At 41.7% G+C, this 20,167-nt stretch overlaps 1 protein-coding gene across 1 annotated transcript in view; it reads left to right on the top strand.

Moving 5' to 3' along the window:
* Positions 1–20,167, top strand: part of ABHD12 (abhydrolase domain containing 12, lysophospholipase) — a 33,957-nt gene that overhangs the window by 7,913 nt on the left and 5,877 nt on the right. The window contains exons 2-6 of the mRNA XM_058801842.1: positions 9,596–9,720; positions 11,369–11,474; positions 13,596–13,715; positions 16,537–16,567; positions 19,016–19,061. Coding sequence (XP_058657825.1) covers positions 9,596–9,720; positions 11,369–11,474; positions 13,596–13,715; positions 16,537–16,567; positions 19,016–19,061 — 428 coding nt within the window. The remainder of the gene's footprint in view (positions 1–9,595; positions 9,721–11,368; positions 11,475–13,595; positions 13,716–16,536; positions 16,568–19,015; positions 19,062–20,167) is intronic.

Below are 20,167 nucleotides of genomic sequence, written 5' to 3'. Positions count from 1 at the left end.
CAATTTGTACCCACTTAAAGTGGTTGTTAATTCCTCTTGAAAAAGAGATTAGTGTTGAGTAATAAGGGCCATAAGGTCACATGAAGTCTCCTCTCCCTTTTTACTAAAAGTGTGCAGAATAAAGGATTTCATGTGGCATAGCTGAAGAAATGAATAAACCGAAGAATATGTGAATAACTGAAGAAACCCTTTTGGAAGGGTACTCTTCAGTGGCATTGTGCAAGCTCAGAGCAGAGTACAGAAAATGCATTTACCCTCTCCAGAGCCTGGTTTCCCTTCCCCTGGCAGTAAAGTTTCCCCTGGGGTGACTATTCTGAGACAGAGGAGCCTGCACTAATGAGGATGATGTAAACTGGAAACTTGGAGTCAGGGCTCCCAGGCTGCAGCATCCTTGCTTGTGGAGCAAAGTGTGTTCAAGGTGTTGGAGAACTGAATAGATGTTAAGACTTCTTACAATGCTCAGAAAGGGAAGCCTGGCACTCTTTTCTCTCTTAAAGCAGTCTGATTTCACTTTTTGTAAAGTTTTGATTAGTTTCAGAGCAGCTTCAGGAAGCAGGAATAAAGCTGACAATGCAAGTTTTATACTGCTGAATGTGAAAACTGTGAATTGCACACAGTCATTGGAAATAGCCCTTTCTCTTGTTCTTGCAAACCCAGCAGAAATGCAGTGACTGACCTTTGCTTTCAGTTTCCAATAGTCTTGTGCTGTCTCTTATAAAACATTATTTTCCCCTTTCACTACCAGAGTAGGGACCACATTTCATTTTAAACTTTGGCAGGCTGATGTGCAAGTGCTGCTTAGCACAGCTGGTCAGAGCATGGTGCTAATGACAGAGGGTTCAGTCCCTCTGTGGGCCATTTGCTCAGGAGTTGGACTTGATGATCCTTGTGGGTCCCTTCCAACTGGGAATATTCTGTGGAACTGTTTTGTTTCCCTGCAGTTACGTAAAAACTCCAACACCTGGTCTTCACCTTGGAGTTTGTGTTTTCTGGGTTGATTCTTGAAGGTTTTGTAGTGTTAGCAATGGCTTTAGTTTTAATTGTCCTTAATTTTTTTAAGCCTTTGTCATTTGGGAGTTCTTTCCCCAACAAGATAATAGCTAGAGCTGAATAAAGCACAGATGAACAGAGATTATTCTGCCTGCCTATATGCAAAATGCCCCCTGTTCAAAGTATGTCAGGGCCAACAGCAGTTCTGTATCTGCTCATACATCTGTTCTTTAACTCTGGCTGTTGTTTTATGGCCATGCAGTGTTTGTTAAGCCTCCCTTTTTAAACGGGTCACAATTACAGAGGACACTGTGACTACCAGCTGAATGTAACTGTGCTGGGCTGACAGTCAGCATATGTAATGTTTTGGCATTGTTTAATGTTCTTGTTTGCTTGTATGCTTCCAACGGGGAACAGTTGGTCTATTGTAATCAAAATGTATTGCTAACGATGTGTTCTGAATCTAAAAGGTGGCAGTATCACTGCTAACACAAAAACATTCTTTTTCTTCAGGCTTCTCAGAAGGAATGGCTTCTGATCTCTGCCAGCAAAAGTAGAGCTTTTTTTTCAGCTGTAAAGTATAAGATGACCATTTTCATGTGTTTGGAAGGAAAAATGTCTACAATACACAAATGAATCTTTTGCTCAGGTGATTTAGATGAAAGCCAGAGCCACAGAGCCTGCTGCTAGTGGTAATTCTCAGGCTGTGTGGCTGCCTCACAAGAACTGCTATGTGAAAATGTGATTTCATGCTTACCAAGTTGTGCTGCTTGGAAATACAGATCTGTTCCCTCAGATGTATCCACAAGAACAAAGAGTGAACCTGAGTTCTTGTTCTTGCTGCAAGGTTAACACACTCATGCAGGTCTGTGGGGTTTAGAGCACTTTAACAATGGGTAATTGGTGGTGGGGGAATTGGCTTGGCTGTACTGTGTGCTGCCTCAATTATGATATGCATTCAGCAGGCAAATGGCTTTAAATGCAGGTTAGGAGCTGTGCTGGAGCATTATGTGTCTGAACCAGTTCTGCTCTTGAACTCTGCTTGTGCACCTTGATTCTCCTCCCCATGGAGGTGAGTGTGCTTGGGAGAAATGAGAATTTCCAGACTCGGCTGCTCTCAAGCTTCTGTTTTCCACTTCCAGTTCTGTTTCAGTCGTTTGGTGTTTATGTTCTAGTTTTTCCTCTTTCATTAGCAGACAACTAATGAGATCCTCAGCTCACAGAGTAGTGAGAGGGCTGTGCCTTCAGTATAAACCAGCTGTCAGCTGTGAAATGAGTAAAAAACTTAAGAATCTGGTAAACACTGTGGAGGGAGTGTACTTGTTGTATCTCAATGCCAAGCTCGACTAAAATCTAATGTGGGTGACTTCAGATTTGATTAGTGTCAGCAGCATTGCTGGTGAGCTCTGGAGAAAGCATGTCCTTAGAATTTCAACAAGGGCTCATACCAGAAAGGTTTGGGCACAGACTAAGTGGCTGTTGCAGAAAATGCATTCAGGAAAAGTCAACAACCTTAAAACCCGAATCCCCAAGCCTGCTTTTCTGTCCCAAAAATCAATTGTTCTGTTGCTGAGGGTTTAATTATTTGTTGTTTGCTACGTACTTAAAATGACAGTAGCATCTGCCCCTTCCTTTTTAAAATGTAGCTTTCAGGTTAATCTTGTCACATGCAGTTCACGCTAATGGTAATACCACTGTACCCAAGCATTGAGAAATAACATAGTTGCTGCTTAGGCCATGCTGTCAGCATACATTTAAAATAAATTGGTGCTGTGTTGCCAAATGTTCAGCCCATTCTTGTCTCCTGCTCTGTGAAACATGTAGATTTCATGCAATTGGAATGTTGAGTTATCAAGACTGATGTTCTGAGCTCCTGTACTTCAAAGGATGTGCCAATGCATAGTGATTTAATCAGACAAGCTGTGTTATTACTGCATTTAGGGTAGTCAGCTTAGACAGTGGTTGTGAGGAGGAGAACCCAAGCCCTGGCATTGGGAAGGGATGGGGTGCTGATGGGGGAAAAGTTAATGTCCCATATCCCTGTCCTGTTAAATGCTTGTGAGAGCCTTTCCCTCCCTTGCTTAATTTATTCTGCTTTTTGCAAGTGTGTTCCATGGACAAAGACCCATACATTACCTGCAAGCTGCTCTGTTATTTCTGCTCATTAATGCTGTACACTTGCCTTTCCCTCCCTTCATGGGCTTGTTTTTGTTTCTGTTTTTTCCTGCAGCGCTCTGAGTCCTGGCATAACCTTTGCTGGCATTTCAGTGCTATCGACCTGCTCAGCAGAGCTTTCCTCTCACCCTGAGTGCTGATGCCACATTTCCCCCCACTTGATGCATCAGAATTTTGAGTCTTTCAGGTCCTACCCTGATCTTTTCTTCTCCAAGCTGAAATGTGGTTGTGAGGGTCTCAATAGCTGGAGCTTGGTGTCCCCTCCTGAAAAAAATTAATTGAAATGCTTTCCTTTACTTTGCACTTATATCTCTTGGAAGAACAGAGCTAAATTCATGACTAGCTAGATGGCTTCCTTCTTGCTGTTTAGTGTTTTAAGTTAATGCTTAACCACTTGATATTAATCAGAATGAGGCACAGAAAAGCAGTCTGTGATAATCTGGGTTGTAAGAGGGGAATGAGGTAGTGAAGTGGGGGAATTTGGGAGCTTAAAGTTTCCAACCTCACCTGCATTCAGGTGGGTGGAACAACAGTGAAGATATTAGCCCAGCCAAAAGGAGATGGTTTGTAGGCTTTGTGGGAATAGATAGTTTGCAATAAAGGAGGGAAAGGAATGTGTCTGAGGCAGCAGTTGTACAATCTCTGTAAGCTGGTCCTGAGGGCTCCTTCTTTGGAACCTTCTTAGGTATTTCTACCACATCCATCTCCACAAATTTACCTATTTAAAAGGCTAATTTTATGTGTGTTTGCATTTATCTGTTACAATGCAGATACAGGGTTTGGTCTTTTCTACAATGAACTTCTCTTTGTGGCCCCACTAACCAGTGCCAGCTTCAGGCTGCATAGGTGTGGGAGTGAATGGAAGGTGGGGTAAACTGCATAGTTTACTCATGGAGAGCTTGTCAAGTGAACTGAGGTGATTTCTCTGACTGCAGGTGATGTGGGGGGATTTTTAAAGATGATAGAAGTTCCAGAGGGCCTAACTGAAAGCAGCATCAGTAGTCTTTTAATTGTAGTCTTTGATTGATAGTCTTTTCTTTGATTGATTGTAGTTCTTTGATTTACAGTCTTTTCTATAATAGTAGCAAAGAAGAATAGACTTCAGTAGCCAGCAGTGTTTTTTATTGTTAGAATTGTTTGTTATCATTTGACAGGAAATTCAAAGTTTTATGGGTGTATTGACATCTTGTCATTTCTCGGTTTTGAAGTTTTTCCTCTGTTAGGACACCTTTACTTTCCATCACTGATGGTGGTGTGTCTGTTGACAAAATAAGTTGTCACAATATTGTGAGAAACTTGAAGGTAGAGCTTGCATGTTTAAAGAGATTATCAAAAAGCTCAGCTTGCTTTTCTTTTGTCTTTTTGGTTATTTTTTAATGAAAACCCATAGGCTTTACATTTGTTGCCTTTCCCCCACCTTATTAAGCCAATTATTCCTTTAATTTGTCTTTTAATTTAAAGAGGAATAGCAGAACATCCCAAATCTTTGCTTCTGGGTACAGTCAGACTATGGAGTGCTGTAGCTTTTCCAGGGTTGGGTCTCTGCTGATGGGGGCTTTGAATACTTTGCATCATCCTAGTTTTTAAAGCAAATATTTAAGAAGGCTTGCTTAGTGTTTTATTCCCCCCTCTCTCCCTCTTTTCCATTGATGTAAATAGGAGCATTTAGCAGCTTTAGCCAGATTGGGATGTTTGGGTAGCTTTTTCTGTTTCTGCCTAGTGGGCAAATCATTCAGCTTTGTTTGTCTTCTGGGAGCCTTCTTATTTTCTGTGAGAAATCACTGCTCAGTGAGAATGCAGCCAGTCTGATTTGTTGCCTGAACCTGGCAAATTTTAGCCCATTCAGCTCGGCTCTGGGTCACCAGAGGGAGGTTGTGAAGCGTGGGCTGTCACAGTTTGCCAAGTGTTTGTGGGAGGAATTAAGGGGACAGCTGTGTAAGGTAGTCTGTCTTTGCTAGGAGGAGGAGAAGGGACAGGGTGACTTCTTGGGATCTTCTGTAGCCTCTTTGCTCTCCATGTATCTGTAACATGACTAAAACAGTCTCTGATTTAAAATGCTTATTTTAAATCAAGTGATGAACATTTTAGATGCTACAGTGATGACAGCAGAATCTGACTCCATGTTTCAGAAGGCTGATTTGTTATTTTATGATATATATTACATTAAAACTACACTAAAAGAATAGAAGAAAAGGTTTCATCAGAAGGCCAGCTAAGAATAGAGTAGCAAAGAATGCTAACAAAAGTTTCTGTCTCGGACAGAGAGTCCAAGCCAGCTGGGCTGTGATTGGCCATTAATTATAAACAACTCTACGAGACCAATCACAGATGCACCTGTTGCATTCCACAGCAGCAGATAACTATTGTTTACATTTTGTTCCTGCGGCTTCTTAGCTTCTCAGGAGGAAAGATTTTAAAGAAAGGATTTTTCATAAAAGTTGTCTGTGACAGTTCTTGTTATGCCATGTATTTTGGTTTTTTCCTCTACCGCCCATAAAGTCACTTCTGTCACTTGTGTGCTCAAGGTCTTTGCTTTCCACATCCTGTGCTCTGGGTTCCTGCTGGGAGAGCTCTGCTGTTTGCAGTTTGGAGAGCTGGGGACATGAGGGACTCCAGAGTGACAGCATTCCCTGTCACTACTGAACAAGCAGAGCCTCGTGCTCTGGTGTCTGCAGCAGTTTTGTTTCACTCCTGTCCCAGGCAGATCACAAAGGGCACGGTGGGCTGTGGGTGCATTTATCTGTAGATCCTTTAGGGACTGCAAGCACAGCCTGTGTGTGTTTCTGATAAATGTTGTCCTTGCTCTGCTACAGGATCAGTTTTAGTCTCTTGTTTCACCCTTGGCCTGCCCTTTCACCCTGCTAGCACATCTGATCAGGAGATGCTAATGGAAGCACTCCCAGTGTAGAAATGATTGAGATGATCTGCAGCAGAAATTATTTCCATCTGAATCTGGATGCCAGAGCATGGCACAGGATTCTGGTGATTGGACATTGTTCATGAAACCTCCCAGGTTTGCTGGAGAGGAGGGGGCTGCACTCAGGGGCAGCTGTCATGAGAGGACCCCCAGCTTCTCCTTGCCAGCCCAAATACAGAATGTGCTTGTTCTGGGTGAATGTGGGACCTTCATCCAGGTGGAAGCTATGAGGAAAACCTTCTGATTCTGATGTCTCACTTCCAGGGAAGATTTCCTTCTGTCAGACTGAGGTATGTCTGGAGAGGGAATGTGCTTTTCCATGTTCACTTCAGGAAAATGCATGAAGCAAAAACCACTTCATGTTTTCTCTGTGTTTGGACAGAACCCAGATGTTGGGAAAAAAACTTTGGTAAATGCAGGGGGCAAAATGTGATGATGGGGATTTTGTTTTATTGTTGGGTGTTCTGTGAGATGTTTTGTTGTTTTGAGGTTCTTTTACACATTTTTATTGTTCCAGGAAATAAATTTCTGATATTCTTAAATATCTTCAGTTTGCAGCTTTTTATTTTCTACATCACTTGTATTTTCCAACTAAGACCTGCTGAGTTTTCTGGTGAAAAGGTGGTGACAAGTATGTTGCTTTTGCCTGAGCACACCAAAATTTCCTTTTGCAGGACAAATATTTCCTGAAATAGCTTTTCTACCAAGCAATAGGAGTTTAATTTAGCTAAATAACTCACTGAAGATTTACCTGATAATTTTATAATGTCTGTACTTCAGCATATATTCTTGGATTTATCAGGAGAAAAGCTGTCTGGTGGATGGAAGCTTTGCCCTGGTTACATTGTAAGTAGACATCTCCCTGGAGATGAGGTGTAAATGTCACATTGCTGATTAGCATCTGACATGGGCCATGGGAGCAAAGAAAGGGATGCCTCAGTTCAGGCTCCAAAAAGGAGAAACTGGAATAATTCCTGAGCTCTGACAGTGTTACCTGGACAAATGTTCTCCTGAGTGTTTTCTGTTCCTGGTTCCAGCTTGTGCCTGGGCTCTGGGAAGTGCTTTGCCCCTGTTTTGATGTGCTCTGGTTGTGCCTGCAGGAGTTAAGACCTGGCTCTGTTGTCTTCCTAAGCGAGTGGGGGTTTTATTCTGTAGGAATGAAATCCTGGCATATGCAAAATTCCCCTGGCACAGCTCCTTTGGCTGCTGCAGGATCTGAACCCCAGGCAGGAAAACTTGCTGGGAAGCCCCATCCTGCCTGGCTGCTCACCTGTACTCTGGGAAGCTGGTGAGGACACAGTGCCTTGGTTTAAGGCATTTGAAGGCATGGACACTCCAAAATGAGTTTCCTCCCCTTTTAACTTTAACCACTCCCCTTTTTGCCAATAAGGAGAGATAAATGGGAGTAGATCTAAGTGAAAAAATAACTAGACAAAGTGTTTTAACAAAATCTCACACTTTTCTCAATGAAGAGAGCTGAGTTACATTTCAGTTGCTCAGCAGTTAAGTGTCAGTTATCCTTTAGTGATCTCCCTTTGTCTTCCACAAATCCATTCCAGCTATGAAAATAGGTGGTAAGTGCTGATGTAGTGGAAAGCTGGGTTTAATCTGAGAGTAGGGAGCATTGGTCAGCTCAGTGATTAGCCCAAACAAAATGTTGTGTGGGTTTTTTTCCCAAAGTTGTGGGCATAGGTGGGTCGGTCTGAGGCTTGGGTACTCATTTCTGTTCTTCTAAATCCCATTTTGTATCATTTCCTCTGCTAGTCCTTTGCTGGTTTTGCTTTTCTTACTTTAGGAAACTGGGCTTGAGGTGTGGAAATGTCACTGGAAGCCTTGATGGAGTTCTTTACCTCTTCATTGTCAAATTTGCTGTGGGAAGTATAAAAATCTGTTGAACTTTTCAACGTGGGCTTGTTGCAGCCACAGCTGGGTGACAGTGACTTAGTAATATATTTTTCCCCCTTTGGAAAAATAACAATTGTTTTAGCTTGTGAGGAAAAGGGCTTTAATTTTGGTAGCATGTGTTTCTGAAGTCCAGAATGTGGTTCCAGGGTGAGAGGAGGCACACAGGCACTTGTAGGCATGTGGTAGGGTGGTGAAGGCAGATTTTGGATGAATAACAGGATATCTTCTTCCCTGTGAGCACCTTAGCAGTCATGCCAAAAACTTAGGGGGAGATTGGAACATCTCCATTTTTGCTGTGCTGAAAAAGTGTTCCTGAAAGTCTTGGCTTTTGGACCACAAAGGCTATCGAGATTTGGAAAATTTTGGTACATGATTAAACTATTTCCAACCCAGTTCTATCTCTACACTCATTTTTCTTGTACAAATGTGTAAAAACCAGGTCTTTAGGTTCTCTATTTGACAGTGGCTAAACCCTCTTAGCTCAGTCTAGAGCAAGTTTAGCTTGTCAGCTCCAAGAATTGCCAAATGGGAGATGAATAATTTCATGGCTTTTGGAAAGATTGTTCTCTGATTTCAGTAGCCTGCAGTTCCCAACACTGAGAACTGTTTGCTCACTGGCATGGAACATGATTCTTGCAAAAGACTGTCTGCTGAAAAGGAACAGAAATTGTGTTGCCTGAAGGCTTCCCATGGATTTTAGTTCTTGATTGCAGGGCTGGTTGAGAAAGCCTTTATGTAAACATATGTGCATATATAAACACACATATGAATGTGCATTTGGTAGTTATTCTGATACAATAAAGGGAATTTTGAGATATGTCACTTGACTAGCTGCTGTGTGTTACTTGATTTTTTTTTTGTTTTTTTTTTTGTTGTTGGTTAGGATTTTTCTCTTTTTTTTTTTTTTTTTTTTTTTTTTTTTTTTTTTTTTTTTTTTTTTTTTTTTTTTTTTTTTTTTTTTTTTTTTTTTTTTTTTTTTTTTTTGTAGCTTATTCTTCCTAATAAGAATACTCTAGAGAAAATTGAGTGGGGCAATTCTTAGAGAATAATGCTGCAGTTTATGAAATGTATTATATTTTATAACTTAGAAGGGTTTGCTTTTTAGGGCATTGAGAGGTAATCCTTTTAGCTGGACAAAGCAGAATGTCTGCTCAGTCCACATGAGATAATGTGTAACTTTATCAGTCTCATTACACATTATTTCCTCAAAATATGTGAAAATCGAACTGAACAAAATCTGATAGTGATGTAAATGTAAGTATGATTGGGCTGCTTTTTGGAGATGAACATGTGATATGCATTCTAGAGATTCTGAAATCTGTTAAGTTAGCAGGAAGAAAAGCTCTTGTTACAGAGTCTTTTAAAATGTAATCAGTAGGGAGTTTCTATTCCCTTTTTCTAAGCTGCATGTCATCAGCTGGTATTTTGGTTACTTCTGCTTCTCTCAAACGACTGAGGCTACACAAACTGTTTGAAATTAGCTTTTGTTTAAAGTGTAAATGACCAGATTTTCAAAACCACCAAGCACAGATCATTGTGAAAATTGCTCCATAAAAATTTTGCTGTATTCAGCTCTGTCTTTCTATATTTTATTTTTCTTTTATCCAGGCGATACGGATTATGGTTTCGATTGAGGAAGGTGATACTCTGGCTGCTGGGAGTGTACATAGCCATCCCATTTCTAGTGAAACTTTGCCCTGCTATTCAGGCAAAGCTGGTCTTCCTAAACTTTGGTAAGTGACTCAGTGGCTGAGGGGACAAGGGGAGTTTGTTTGCCTTCACTTTCACCCTGCATCTGAGCAGCTTGTGAAGGACATGAACTTTCACAGGTTGTAAACCTCCCCAGACTGTGGTTTGGAAAGCATTCTGTGTGGTTGGTGTAGCATGTCTTTATATAAATAGAGTGACCAAACCAAAGCCAGTTTTCAGCCAAAAGATGTCAGCTGTGTTTCTCTGAGGGGTTCCTCACAGTTGCATGAGTAGACAGCAAGGAATTGAAATTAAACCCAGCAATCTAAATTTGCACTTAACCTTACTTGTATTTTATAATGAAATTTTGAAAAATATCTTCCTCTCTGTCAAAGCTAGAAGGACCAACTATGGATACATTGTATTTTACATAACTTGTCTAATTTTGACTGCATGCTTTGTATGTTCTCACACCTTGGGCCGTGGTTGCTGTGAAGTGTGCACATGTGCAGGGCAGCTCTTATGCTTTGATTGTCAGAACTGACAGCCACATAACCTGAATAGTGCAGACTCCAGTGATTTTGCTTTTACAGAGCTTTGTTAGGTCTCACTGAAGTTCCTGCTTCTGCTTATTGACAAGTGACCAAAATAATTGTCCTGTAGCATGTTCTTGTTGCTGTGCTTGCCAGATTTCCCCAGTATGGTCTACAATGTGTTTAGAGTCAGGACAGAGATTTCTAGGGAAATTGTCCAGAAACCTGCCCTGGAGGTGGATAGTCATGAGTAGCATGGAGAGTGGGAGAAAATGGTCCTTTTTGGAGTCTCCAGCAAAAGGCACCTGGAGAGACTCGAGGACAACCCCTGGGGTTCTGGAGTTGGGGACACAAAGGATCTGAATTTCTGGCTGATGTTAGACCACCACAAAGGCACAGAGAAGTTGCATGACGTTCCCAGAGCACTGGTGGGAGTGACTTGGGTGCCTGTCCAGACCTTGACTGCACAAGCTGCTGTCTTCTTGGAGGATCCACAGCCCTCATGGGATGCAGCAGGTGGTGGTGCCCTGCATGGCTTGTCTGGGACTCTCCCATCTGCTTTTGCATGAGAGCAGACACTTGCACAGATAAAGATTTGCAGTCTGAGGGCCCACATTTGTCAGGTTAACATTGGCTCTTGTCTGCATTGGTTTTTATGTCTGTGGGATGTTTAACAGTTTTTGAGAGGGTAAGTGAAGTGAGATTTGGCTGTCACCATTAGCAGTATTGCTTTTGTGTCAGTAGAACAAAAGCTTTGGTGTGTTAATTGCTGTACCACTAAATCTCAGGGAGACAGAGTTCCTGGTTCTGCTGTAGTGGAGCTCCATTTTATGGGAAAAGACTGAATCCAAATCAGCAGCAGAGATCTATAAAGCAGACTGGACAGAGATGGTTAAATGCTTGTCAAAGGAAGCTTTGTCTTCCCCGCCTTCTCTTAATTTTAGCCTGTTCCCTGTGTTTTTGGTGGTTGCCTGTGTCTTCTTACATTGCTCTCTTTGCTGTTCATTTTTAAATCACAGCTGTAACAAATTATTCCTTTTACACAAAAAGGTCTTCCCAGCTAGTACAACCCTCCAGTGCTTTGGTTAAGCAGTTTTGTGAGAAAATAAAATTAAAATGCTTCTTTTTTTCTTTTTCTTTCTTTCTCTCTTCATTTCAGTGAGGGTCCCATATTTCATTGACTTGAAAAGGCCACAGGATCAAGGTTTAAACCACACCTGTAATTATTATTTGCAGCCAGAGGAGGATGTAACCATTGGAGTCTGGTAAGGAATGCAGTTCTGTGCAGTATGTGCTATGCATCTTTATCCTTCTCTTTGTTCTAGATGCTGCCTATTCAGTCTTTTTGCTGTGCATGCTCTCATTTGTGGATGTTTGTATTTTCCTCTGCCAAGTGACCGAGTCCATGTTGAAAAGTATGCAAATCTCTGGGGCTCATCTGACCTGGGATCAGCAATGCACAAAACACAGTCAGACAACCTGGGCATTCAGAGAAACATCAAAATTTGGAATTCTAAAGTTTACAGGTCTGCATCACCACAAAGATCCTGCCTCCAGATCAGACCAGACCCATGGAGTTAGATGTTTTGTCATTCAACTCTGATTCTGTGTTTTGTTTTGCAAAATACATGTGGGGGAAGATAGGAAAACAGATCAAAGTGTTCAGAGTAGGAGGAAGAAAATTCTGCTCATAAAACATATGTAAGATTTGGAGAGTGGGTGAGAACGGAACACACAGTTTACACTCTTCACAAAACAAGTGACAGTGTCAGAGCTCATTTGTCATTTCTTTCTCTCAGTGATGATTTTCTGGGCCCAGGTAAGGACAATTCATTTTAGCACCTTGTTACCCTGGATTGTGTCAGGTATGGAGGGAGGGGTTGTTCCCTTGATACAGACAGTGATGTTCAGTCTGTGAAGGGCAGGATTTGGAGTTTTCAGCTGTGTGTGCAACTTAAATGAGTCCTTTAATGCAGTAGAGATTTTCTCTTCAGCATAGGTACATAACCTTTAAATGGGATAGAGATAAAGGTACATAACCTTTAAATGGGATAGAGATATTCTTATTATTGTCATTAGGACATTTTCTTTCCTTTAAGTAAATTTTAGTGAAAGGTATGTTTAGAAACTTGAAAACTTCAGTCTTTCCAGGATAGGCTGATAAGTAGTGCTTTGATTCTTCACTTGGACAATTAAAATTCTATCTTTGCTAAAACAGAACTTCCAGCTTGTGGTGGCAATTCAGAGGCTGTCATTTATCTGGATATTTATGGAAGATTTTCACAGAAGTTTGGAACCTTGCTTTTAAAAGCCAGTGCAAGGTCTCGTGTTTGGTACATTTGTGAAACAAAGTCCTCAGCCTGCTTTGTTTCTAAGTTTGCAAAAGTCTTGGGGCAGAACAGTTGAATTTTTGAGTCTCACAGTTACTGAGGCTTTTTACCTCTTCAAGACCTTGGTGTCTGCTGGCTGCATGCAAGCAAATTGACTTTTTACATTGTTTTCCTCTGTGTGCTCTGAGCTTTACATCTGGGGAGGATTGCTGTGGTAGGTGCAAGCTTGTCTGCCTTTCAGGTAAAAAGGCATGAGAGTGTTTAAGTCACTTCTGATGGCTCTAAGCCAGCCCCCTTCTCAACAACTCACATGGTTGTGGGCACGTCCTTGCTTTGTGTTTGTATTTTAATTATCCAGTTTAATTACCTACCTTCTATTCAGTCTGTCATTCCTCTTTCTGTTCCTCCAGTGTTGAATTCTTTCTCACAGGCCACATAGGTACATTATCTGCAGAAGAACTGCTGTGAGTTAAATTCCTGCCTCTTGTAGATTGTAACTTTTGCAGCTAAAATGTTACACCTTCAAGAACCTTGTGCCTGAAAACATTTTATCTTCTCCTCAGAGCCTGGGCTCCTCCTTTTCCTCAGATTGCCTGTAAAGGCAGATATGCTTCTTAATCACTGAACATTCTTTCCAAGCCCAACTGGCTTTGATTACTCTGTACATCTGCTGACCTAGCAGCGAATCTTGTTTATGGTATATAAGTTATGTTAATTGAAGTGATTAAGTGCCATAAAAGCTGAGGAACTGTGATTATTTTGCCAGAGCAGCAGAAAGTTCAGTAATTGTGCCTTTGAAGTTTGATGCCTTGCACAGACAGCTCTGCATTTTGAAGGCAGTGATGGTGGAGGTGAAAATGTAGAAATAAGTGTAGCCACTGCCTTTTTCAATTTGAAAAGCTAATTTTTCAGCTAATCAGGACAGTTTTATGAACAGTGTGTGTGAGGTGTGTAGTCCTGAGTGAAGGAGTTGAACAGAAAATCTCAGAGTTCTAGTGGCAGACACGGGGGTTGTGAGGAGCAGCAGGACAGTGCAGATTTTCCTTCTGTCCACAGGCACACAGTCCCTGCAGCCTTGTGGAAGAATGCCCGAGGGAAGGACCAGCCCTGGTTTGAAGAGGCTTTGGGCTCCACCCACCCTGTGATCCTTTACCTGCACGGCAATGCAGGGACAAGGTGAGGCACAAAACACTGCTGGCTTTGGTTCAGGATGTGTTTTCCTGGCTCGTCACAGCTTCAGCACCTTCAGAAAGACAAGAAAAACTCCTTAGGGGCTGTAGTGACAGGACAAGGGATAATAATTTTAAATTAAAAGAGGGTTGATTTACATCACATACAGGGAAGAAATTGTTAAATTGTTCACAATGAGGGTGGTGGTCAAACACTGGAACAGGTTGTCCAGAGAGGTGGCAGAGGCACCACCCCTGGAAACATTCAAGGTCAGGCTGGATGGAGATCTGAGCAAACTGATCTAGTTGAAGATGTCCCTGCTTGTTGCAGGGGATTGGACTGGATGGCCTTTGAAGGTCTCCTCCAGCCCAAACTATTCTATGATTAAAACCAAAATAAAATCTAAAATTAATTTGGTGCTTCTCCTTTTAAAAGAAGGCACATACGTTTTATGGAATGATCCCTCTCCAGTATTGAATGTGGGAATGGATTTATTGCAGTTATCAGAGATATCTGATATTATAGTTTACCTTGTATCCTCTGCTAGAAGCCAGGAGGCTGAGACCCTTCCTGAATCAGGTCTTGGAAAGTCTTCTTTTCTGTATAATACAGAAATTTTCTGAATTGAGACAGAGGATGGTATTAGTGCTTCTGCATATGTGACTCACAGGCATTAAATAAACCTTCCAGTTCCTTTTGTGAGTTTATTGTAGTAATTAACACATTCTGAGGAAGGAAAATCAGAAGGAAAGAGGAAGGTTATGTGCTGATCTTGTTTCATTATTGCATCTGTCCAGGACATTTGTCTGGACCAGGAGCACTTCTAAAACTTGTAATTTTATAGTTGACTGTTTATTGGCTAAAGTAGTAGATCAGTTCTCTGTACTTTGTTGCTGGATGCTAAAAACCATTAATGCAGTGTGAAGATATTTCTCAGGATCATGTTCTTCCTGCCACCTCTCCACATGTTACAGTGCTTTTGTTTGTTTCTTTGAACATGGTCTCTTCTCCTAAAACTATGCATTTTACAAAAGAGTATCAATCCCCTGCTGGATTTTGAGTGGGATGTTTTTTCTTGGTTGCATCTTCTTTTGAAGATGATGTCTGCCCATAGATACTTTGCAAGAGCAGCAACATTGCAAGAAAACAAGTTCCATGATGTAAAGAAACACTTTTAGCTGTGCTGCTAGTGAAGGTTTGCTAACATTTTTCACACCAATTCTTGTCTCAGCACTGTGCTTTTCTTGGCACAAGGGCACAGTGTGGAAGGTGTGTGCTGCAACCCAGGAAATGCATTAACAGATGGGGTTATTTTGCAAACTGCCCTTGCCTTCTTGTGCTGATGCATTGCAAGGTTTAATCAAATTGTTGCATTGTTTTTCAGACATTTCTTCATTTTTTATTTTTTGCCTTGATTGGGTGTAGCAAATGATACTAAGGGAAGCTTAAGGGAAACTTCCTGCAGCTTAATGGTGGCTGTTTGGGGCCAGTATCTTTTAGTGTATTGATTAAATTTCCTTCTCAACTCCCCCAAGTGCTGCTGGGATAAAGGACTGAGCTAGGGCTCAGTTACATATTTCCCATTTCACTCTGTGCTCTGGAGGTGTTCTTGGCTTTGCCATTTCAGATTTAATGTGTGCTGCTGTATGTTTGTTTCTGTGCTGCACATTCAGTTGCTTGTCCCAGGGTTGCTTTCCTGCTGCAGGCTGCATTAACCATGAGTGAAATGCACTGCCTTGGCCTCCTGGTTTGGCTTGAGTGATCTGGGGCTGAGGCAGAAATGTTGTGTACTCAATCCCTTTAAGAAAATTCCTCTGTTACACTTCAAGGAAAGCATGGAAAAGCACAAAGGTGTGCATGTGGAAAGTGACTTTTCAAGCAAGTGGATCATCATCTTCAGGCTTGTATGATTCAAAATGACTTACAAGCAACCCCTTGCATTTTGCCCACAGTGTTTTTGACTGGATTAGGTGTTTTCTAGCATGGTTGGAGCTGACAGCTTTGGTAGGTAGGCAAGTGCATGTGTTCTAAATTTTGGTTTAGAGTCTACACTGACCAAGCCAGTCACAGTATGAAATTTCTAGAGTTTTCATAAATGCAAGTGTACATTTACTATAATACCAATACTAGACTGAAGTTTGAGTGTGGATTAGCCATGTCATGTTGTGCATGTATTTTAAGGTGTGTAATGGCACACTCATATTCCTTTCTGTTGTCTAGGTTTCAGTTTATATTTATAAATAAAAGCAGATTCTTCCCCTGGACTTTACAGTTTTCAGTTCTGCTTTTCTCTGCTCACTTTTTTGCACATGTCCCTTCTTTCCCTCTGCTTGGAGCCAGGTGAGGAAATGTAAAATCCACCTGCTTGGCTTAATGTCATTATTTCTGGTGGCAGCATCAAACTTTATGAGAATCAGGGCTACTGGCTGGGGCAGCACTTGTGGCAAGAGATCAGGGTAGGCAGAGCAAAAAGGGACAGGCTGTTCTGGATGTATTACAGGCTTTGGAAAAGGCAGACAGCAGGGTGGGTTGAAAAGTTCATTTTTACCTGCTGTGAGGCAAGATTTACATGGAGAAGTTGACTTCAGAATTGTGTCCTGCATAGCTCAACAGAGCCTGGCTGTCTCCTTGAAGCCTGTGACAAAGCATTTATGGTGTTTCTTATGTTGGGCATGTTTTTGTTAGATTGCCTGAGGCAATTGGGAAATATGTTTCTGGAAACTTAAACACTCAAATGTGGTTGGTTTGGGGGTTTTTTAATGTGTTTGTTTCTTTTTGTTTGGTTGTTTAATGTTTCTTTTTTCTCTCCTTTTTTCTTCATCGATAGAGGAGGGGATCACCGGGTGGAGCTTTACAAGGTAAGAGGCTGCCTTGTAAAAGGAGGTTGTCCAAAGAGCTACATTAAAAAACAGCTTTCCAAAGAGCTGGAGAGTGGGTGACAGCTGCATTAACACCTCAGGTGTGCACAGAGCTGAGGAGAGTGCTCAAACAGCCCACAGGCACAGCCCTTGGGGCTCTCAGTGTCCCTCCAAGGGAAGCCTGTAAGGGAAAAGGCTCTGTAAGTTGTGAGCAAGCACACTCCTCCCATCTTCAAAGATCTTTGAAAGGTTTTTTATTTGCTGTTGTTAACTGCCAGCTCCAGCTAGGCTAACCAAGACAGTTTCTGGGAAAAATCAAGAGTTTTATTTAATTACAGCCCCAATTTGATTGATTAGTGTACTAATTTAAGGTACCATTTAAGAGCATTCAGCCTGGATTTCCCCTTTCCTCAAGGCACAGTGCATTTGTATCAGTGGTGCCATTTCAAGTGCAGAAGGTTTTGTAGAAAACCCAATGAATTCCCCAGGTGTAGCACTATGGTGTGAGTTATATGAGAACACAGCTGCTTTGAGTGTTTTGTCTAATGATTTTTGGGGTAATTTACTTTATTAAACTCTCTTTTGGCTGAAATTCCCCCACACAGTTTCTTGGTCTCAAATCACATGTTTCTAAGAGAGACATAATTGTTTTTGTTGGTTCATTTCAGAGAGGTCTGAGTCTGTTCTTCTCTTTATTTGTGTCAATGTTGGCACTCATGAAGCTATATTGCAATTCAATGCAAGATCCCCTGCTGCAAAATCTTTTAAATTCAGATGGCTTAGAAAATAGTGTTTAGCAACCCCAAGAAGGCAGGTGATACTTCATTTCCTTTAAGAATAAAAAAAATATTAGCTAATTTTCAGAAAATTGGTTGAGGAGACTGTCATGTATGATTTATTTTGTCATTTTTCTTGGAACCAGCCTGTGCTGTGATGCATTTTGTGCTGGCCAAGACAGGCAGAGGAGTTGGTTTTGATTTTGATGGACAAGAGTAGGAGTACTTCAGAATACACAGACTTGGTGTGTTTCTGTGTACATAGACAGAGAACACAGTTTCCCAAACCCCAAGGTTTCTGTTCCTGGGTCTGCTATTCTTTGCTTCTGAGAACATCCAGACAAGCTGCTTGGTTTGCCTTTTTCAGTCAGTGAACACACACGTGGGCTTAGCAGAACCACTCCAGAAACTCCAGGTTTGTGTTTATTCCAGCAGAATGAACCAGCTTTGGGATGCTGTCCTTTTTGCTGGTGCTTTTAATAGGCCTTCAATGCAGCCAACACATAAAACATGTATAGAAGACAGGTGAACTCTCAACAGATTAAATAATTTTTAATGGCCTGGAAAAGGTGAGATTGTATATGATATCTTAGCAGTAAAATCACATTGTAAAGCTTAAAAAAAAAAAAAAAAACTTTTCAGGAAGAAACTTCATCTTCAGGGAATTCAATGTGTGAGTGAATTTATAAAAATGTCATTTAGTGATTCCATTGGAAACAGCTGATTTGTCTGGTGGGACAATGGAAGTGCTCTGTCCCTTTCCAGTCATTTGTCTGTGTGAGCTCCACTTGATACTGTGTGCCTCAAAGTGGTTGGGAAATGTTTAATTGTTTATAAATCTACCCAATACATGTAATCTCTTAAAACTGTGCTATAAGTAATGCTCAGCTGACAGGTGTAATTTCATTTGTAGGCTACAATACTCCCAGTACCACTAGAAAGGGTGTTGGTTTTATATTTCCTCTTTAGAGTATAGCATAATACTAATGTTGCTTTCTAAAAAATCATGTATCATACATAGACCACAAGAGAAACATTTTAATCATTTTGTAACTTTTTGTTGATTTTTTTGTCTACCACAGAGCTTTTAGGTTCCTATCAAACAATGGTAGCTTGGAATGCTTGTATTGTTTTTACCAAGGCACTTTTTCCAAGCAAGTTGGTCTAACATTGAGTGGTTTTACGTACTTTTAAGTAAGTAAATCCTTACTTTTAGGACTACCATTGGCTATAACATGAATATTTATAATAGAGCAACTGCACATTTTTAAGTTATACATTTAAGCCTTCTGCCACGGGTTCCTGTATGTTGTTCTTATATTTATGCCAATTTGAGTAACGTAATTGAAACAGTTGTACTCTTTCACTGGAAAACATGAAAGTCTTTGTAGGGGAAACAGTAGGATATTTGCAGATCTTAAGGTCAAAGCTGTTAAAGGAATAATCAACATCTTAGGTAGCCTGATATGAGGTCCAGGAAACAAATGGAGTAAAACCAGTGGGCTGAGATTAGTGCTTGGAAAGCTCTGTGCCTGCTACATTGAAAAGCTGTAAATTGGCCATTTAGCATGTCAATAATTTTATAAAATGAATGCCTGCACCTTGGCCTGATGCAGGAGCATGGCTGGTGTGCAGGACTCTGTAATGGGTTCTGTGTTTCTCTGCCTTGCAGGTCCTCAGCTCCCTGGGGTACCACGTGGTGACGTTTGACTATCGAGGTATGTGGTTTATTCTTCTGCCAACCCTTGCTGCCAGCTCATTAGCTGTGCTGATTGCTTCTCTTTTTCCCCCTCATGGCTCTCTAGAGAATTTCCAGCAATTTCTTTTTCCTGATGTCCAGCTGGGTGGGCTGTGGCTCCTGTCTGTCCTCATGCACTGGGCTTGTTGATTTGGGAGCTGAGGAGCAGAGAGTGAGCCAGGCTGTCACAGCATCCACTTCAGGCACTCCCCAGGTGCACACATGGGAGCTGGGGGCTTGCCTGGGTGTAATCCTTCTGGATAAGATCTGGTTGACTTTCCTAAGGTCACACAGGGAACTGAACTTGCACTTCCTTCCAAAAGCTGAGATAAGGCAGAGTAAATGATTTGCTAGCAATACTTGGCAGAAGCCACAACTGCTTTGCACCTCTGCACCAGCAGTCAGGCATCTGCTGCTCCTTTTTTACCTTCTTAGTATTTAAGCCATGGCTGCAGTGTAATGCCACTGCAGATACCAGAAAGAAATTAATCCATTGCATTTTTATCAAGAAGACACCTGGGAGAAGCTTATTGGTAGGAGCTTGCCCTGTTTTTCAGTCCTGCTGGCAGCTGCTTCTCTGGCTGCTCACTGGGAATCAGAAGGGATGTGGGGTGCTGGCTGCTAAGAGCATACAACGTGTGGATGTGCTGCAATAGTGATGGAGCCAGAACAGTCAGGAGGATGGAAAGTTGCTGGAGGGCAGTGATTGAACAGCACAGACAAACTGATGTTACAACAGCTCAGAGAGGCACGGTTGGGTTTTGGCCCTAAGCATCCAATCCTGTGCTGTCAGAGGCTGCACTTACAAATTGGTTACATGCATGGAGAAGCAGGGAAGGTTTGGGAGCTGAGCTGTTGCAGGTGGGTACGTGCAAGAATGCTGTTGTGGCAGTGTTTGAGATGCAATCTTTGGTTTTGTTGTTGACTAAATCCACAAAACCTCCTTGGCAAACAGCAGTCACCTGGATTGGATGACTGTGAGTCAACCAGGGCTTTCAGCCCCAATTTGTAGAGGTGCACAGTGAGGTGAACAGCAAGTGCCCGTGTCCCAGGCCCCTTTGCAGTTGCAGGTGGGCTGCAGGGGAG

The sequence above is a fragment of the Ammospiza caudacuta genome, chromosome 3, assembly GCF_027887145.1.
Source record: "Ammospiza caudacuta isolate bAmmCau1 chromosome 3, bAmmCau1.pri, whole genome shotgun sequence".
Classification (NCBI taxonomy): Eukaryota; Metazoa; Chordata; class Aves; order Passeriformes; family Passerellidae; genus Ammospiza; species Ammospiza caudacuta.
The sequence above is the reverse complement of the archived record's forward strand: the minus strand, read 5'-3'. Positions and strand labels throughout refer to the sequence as shown.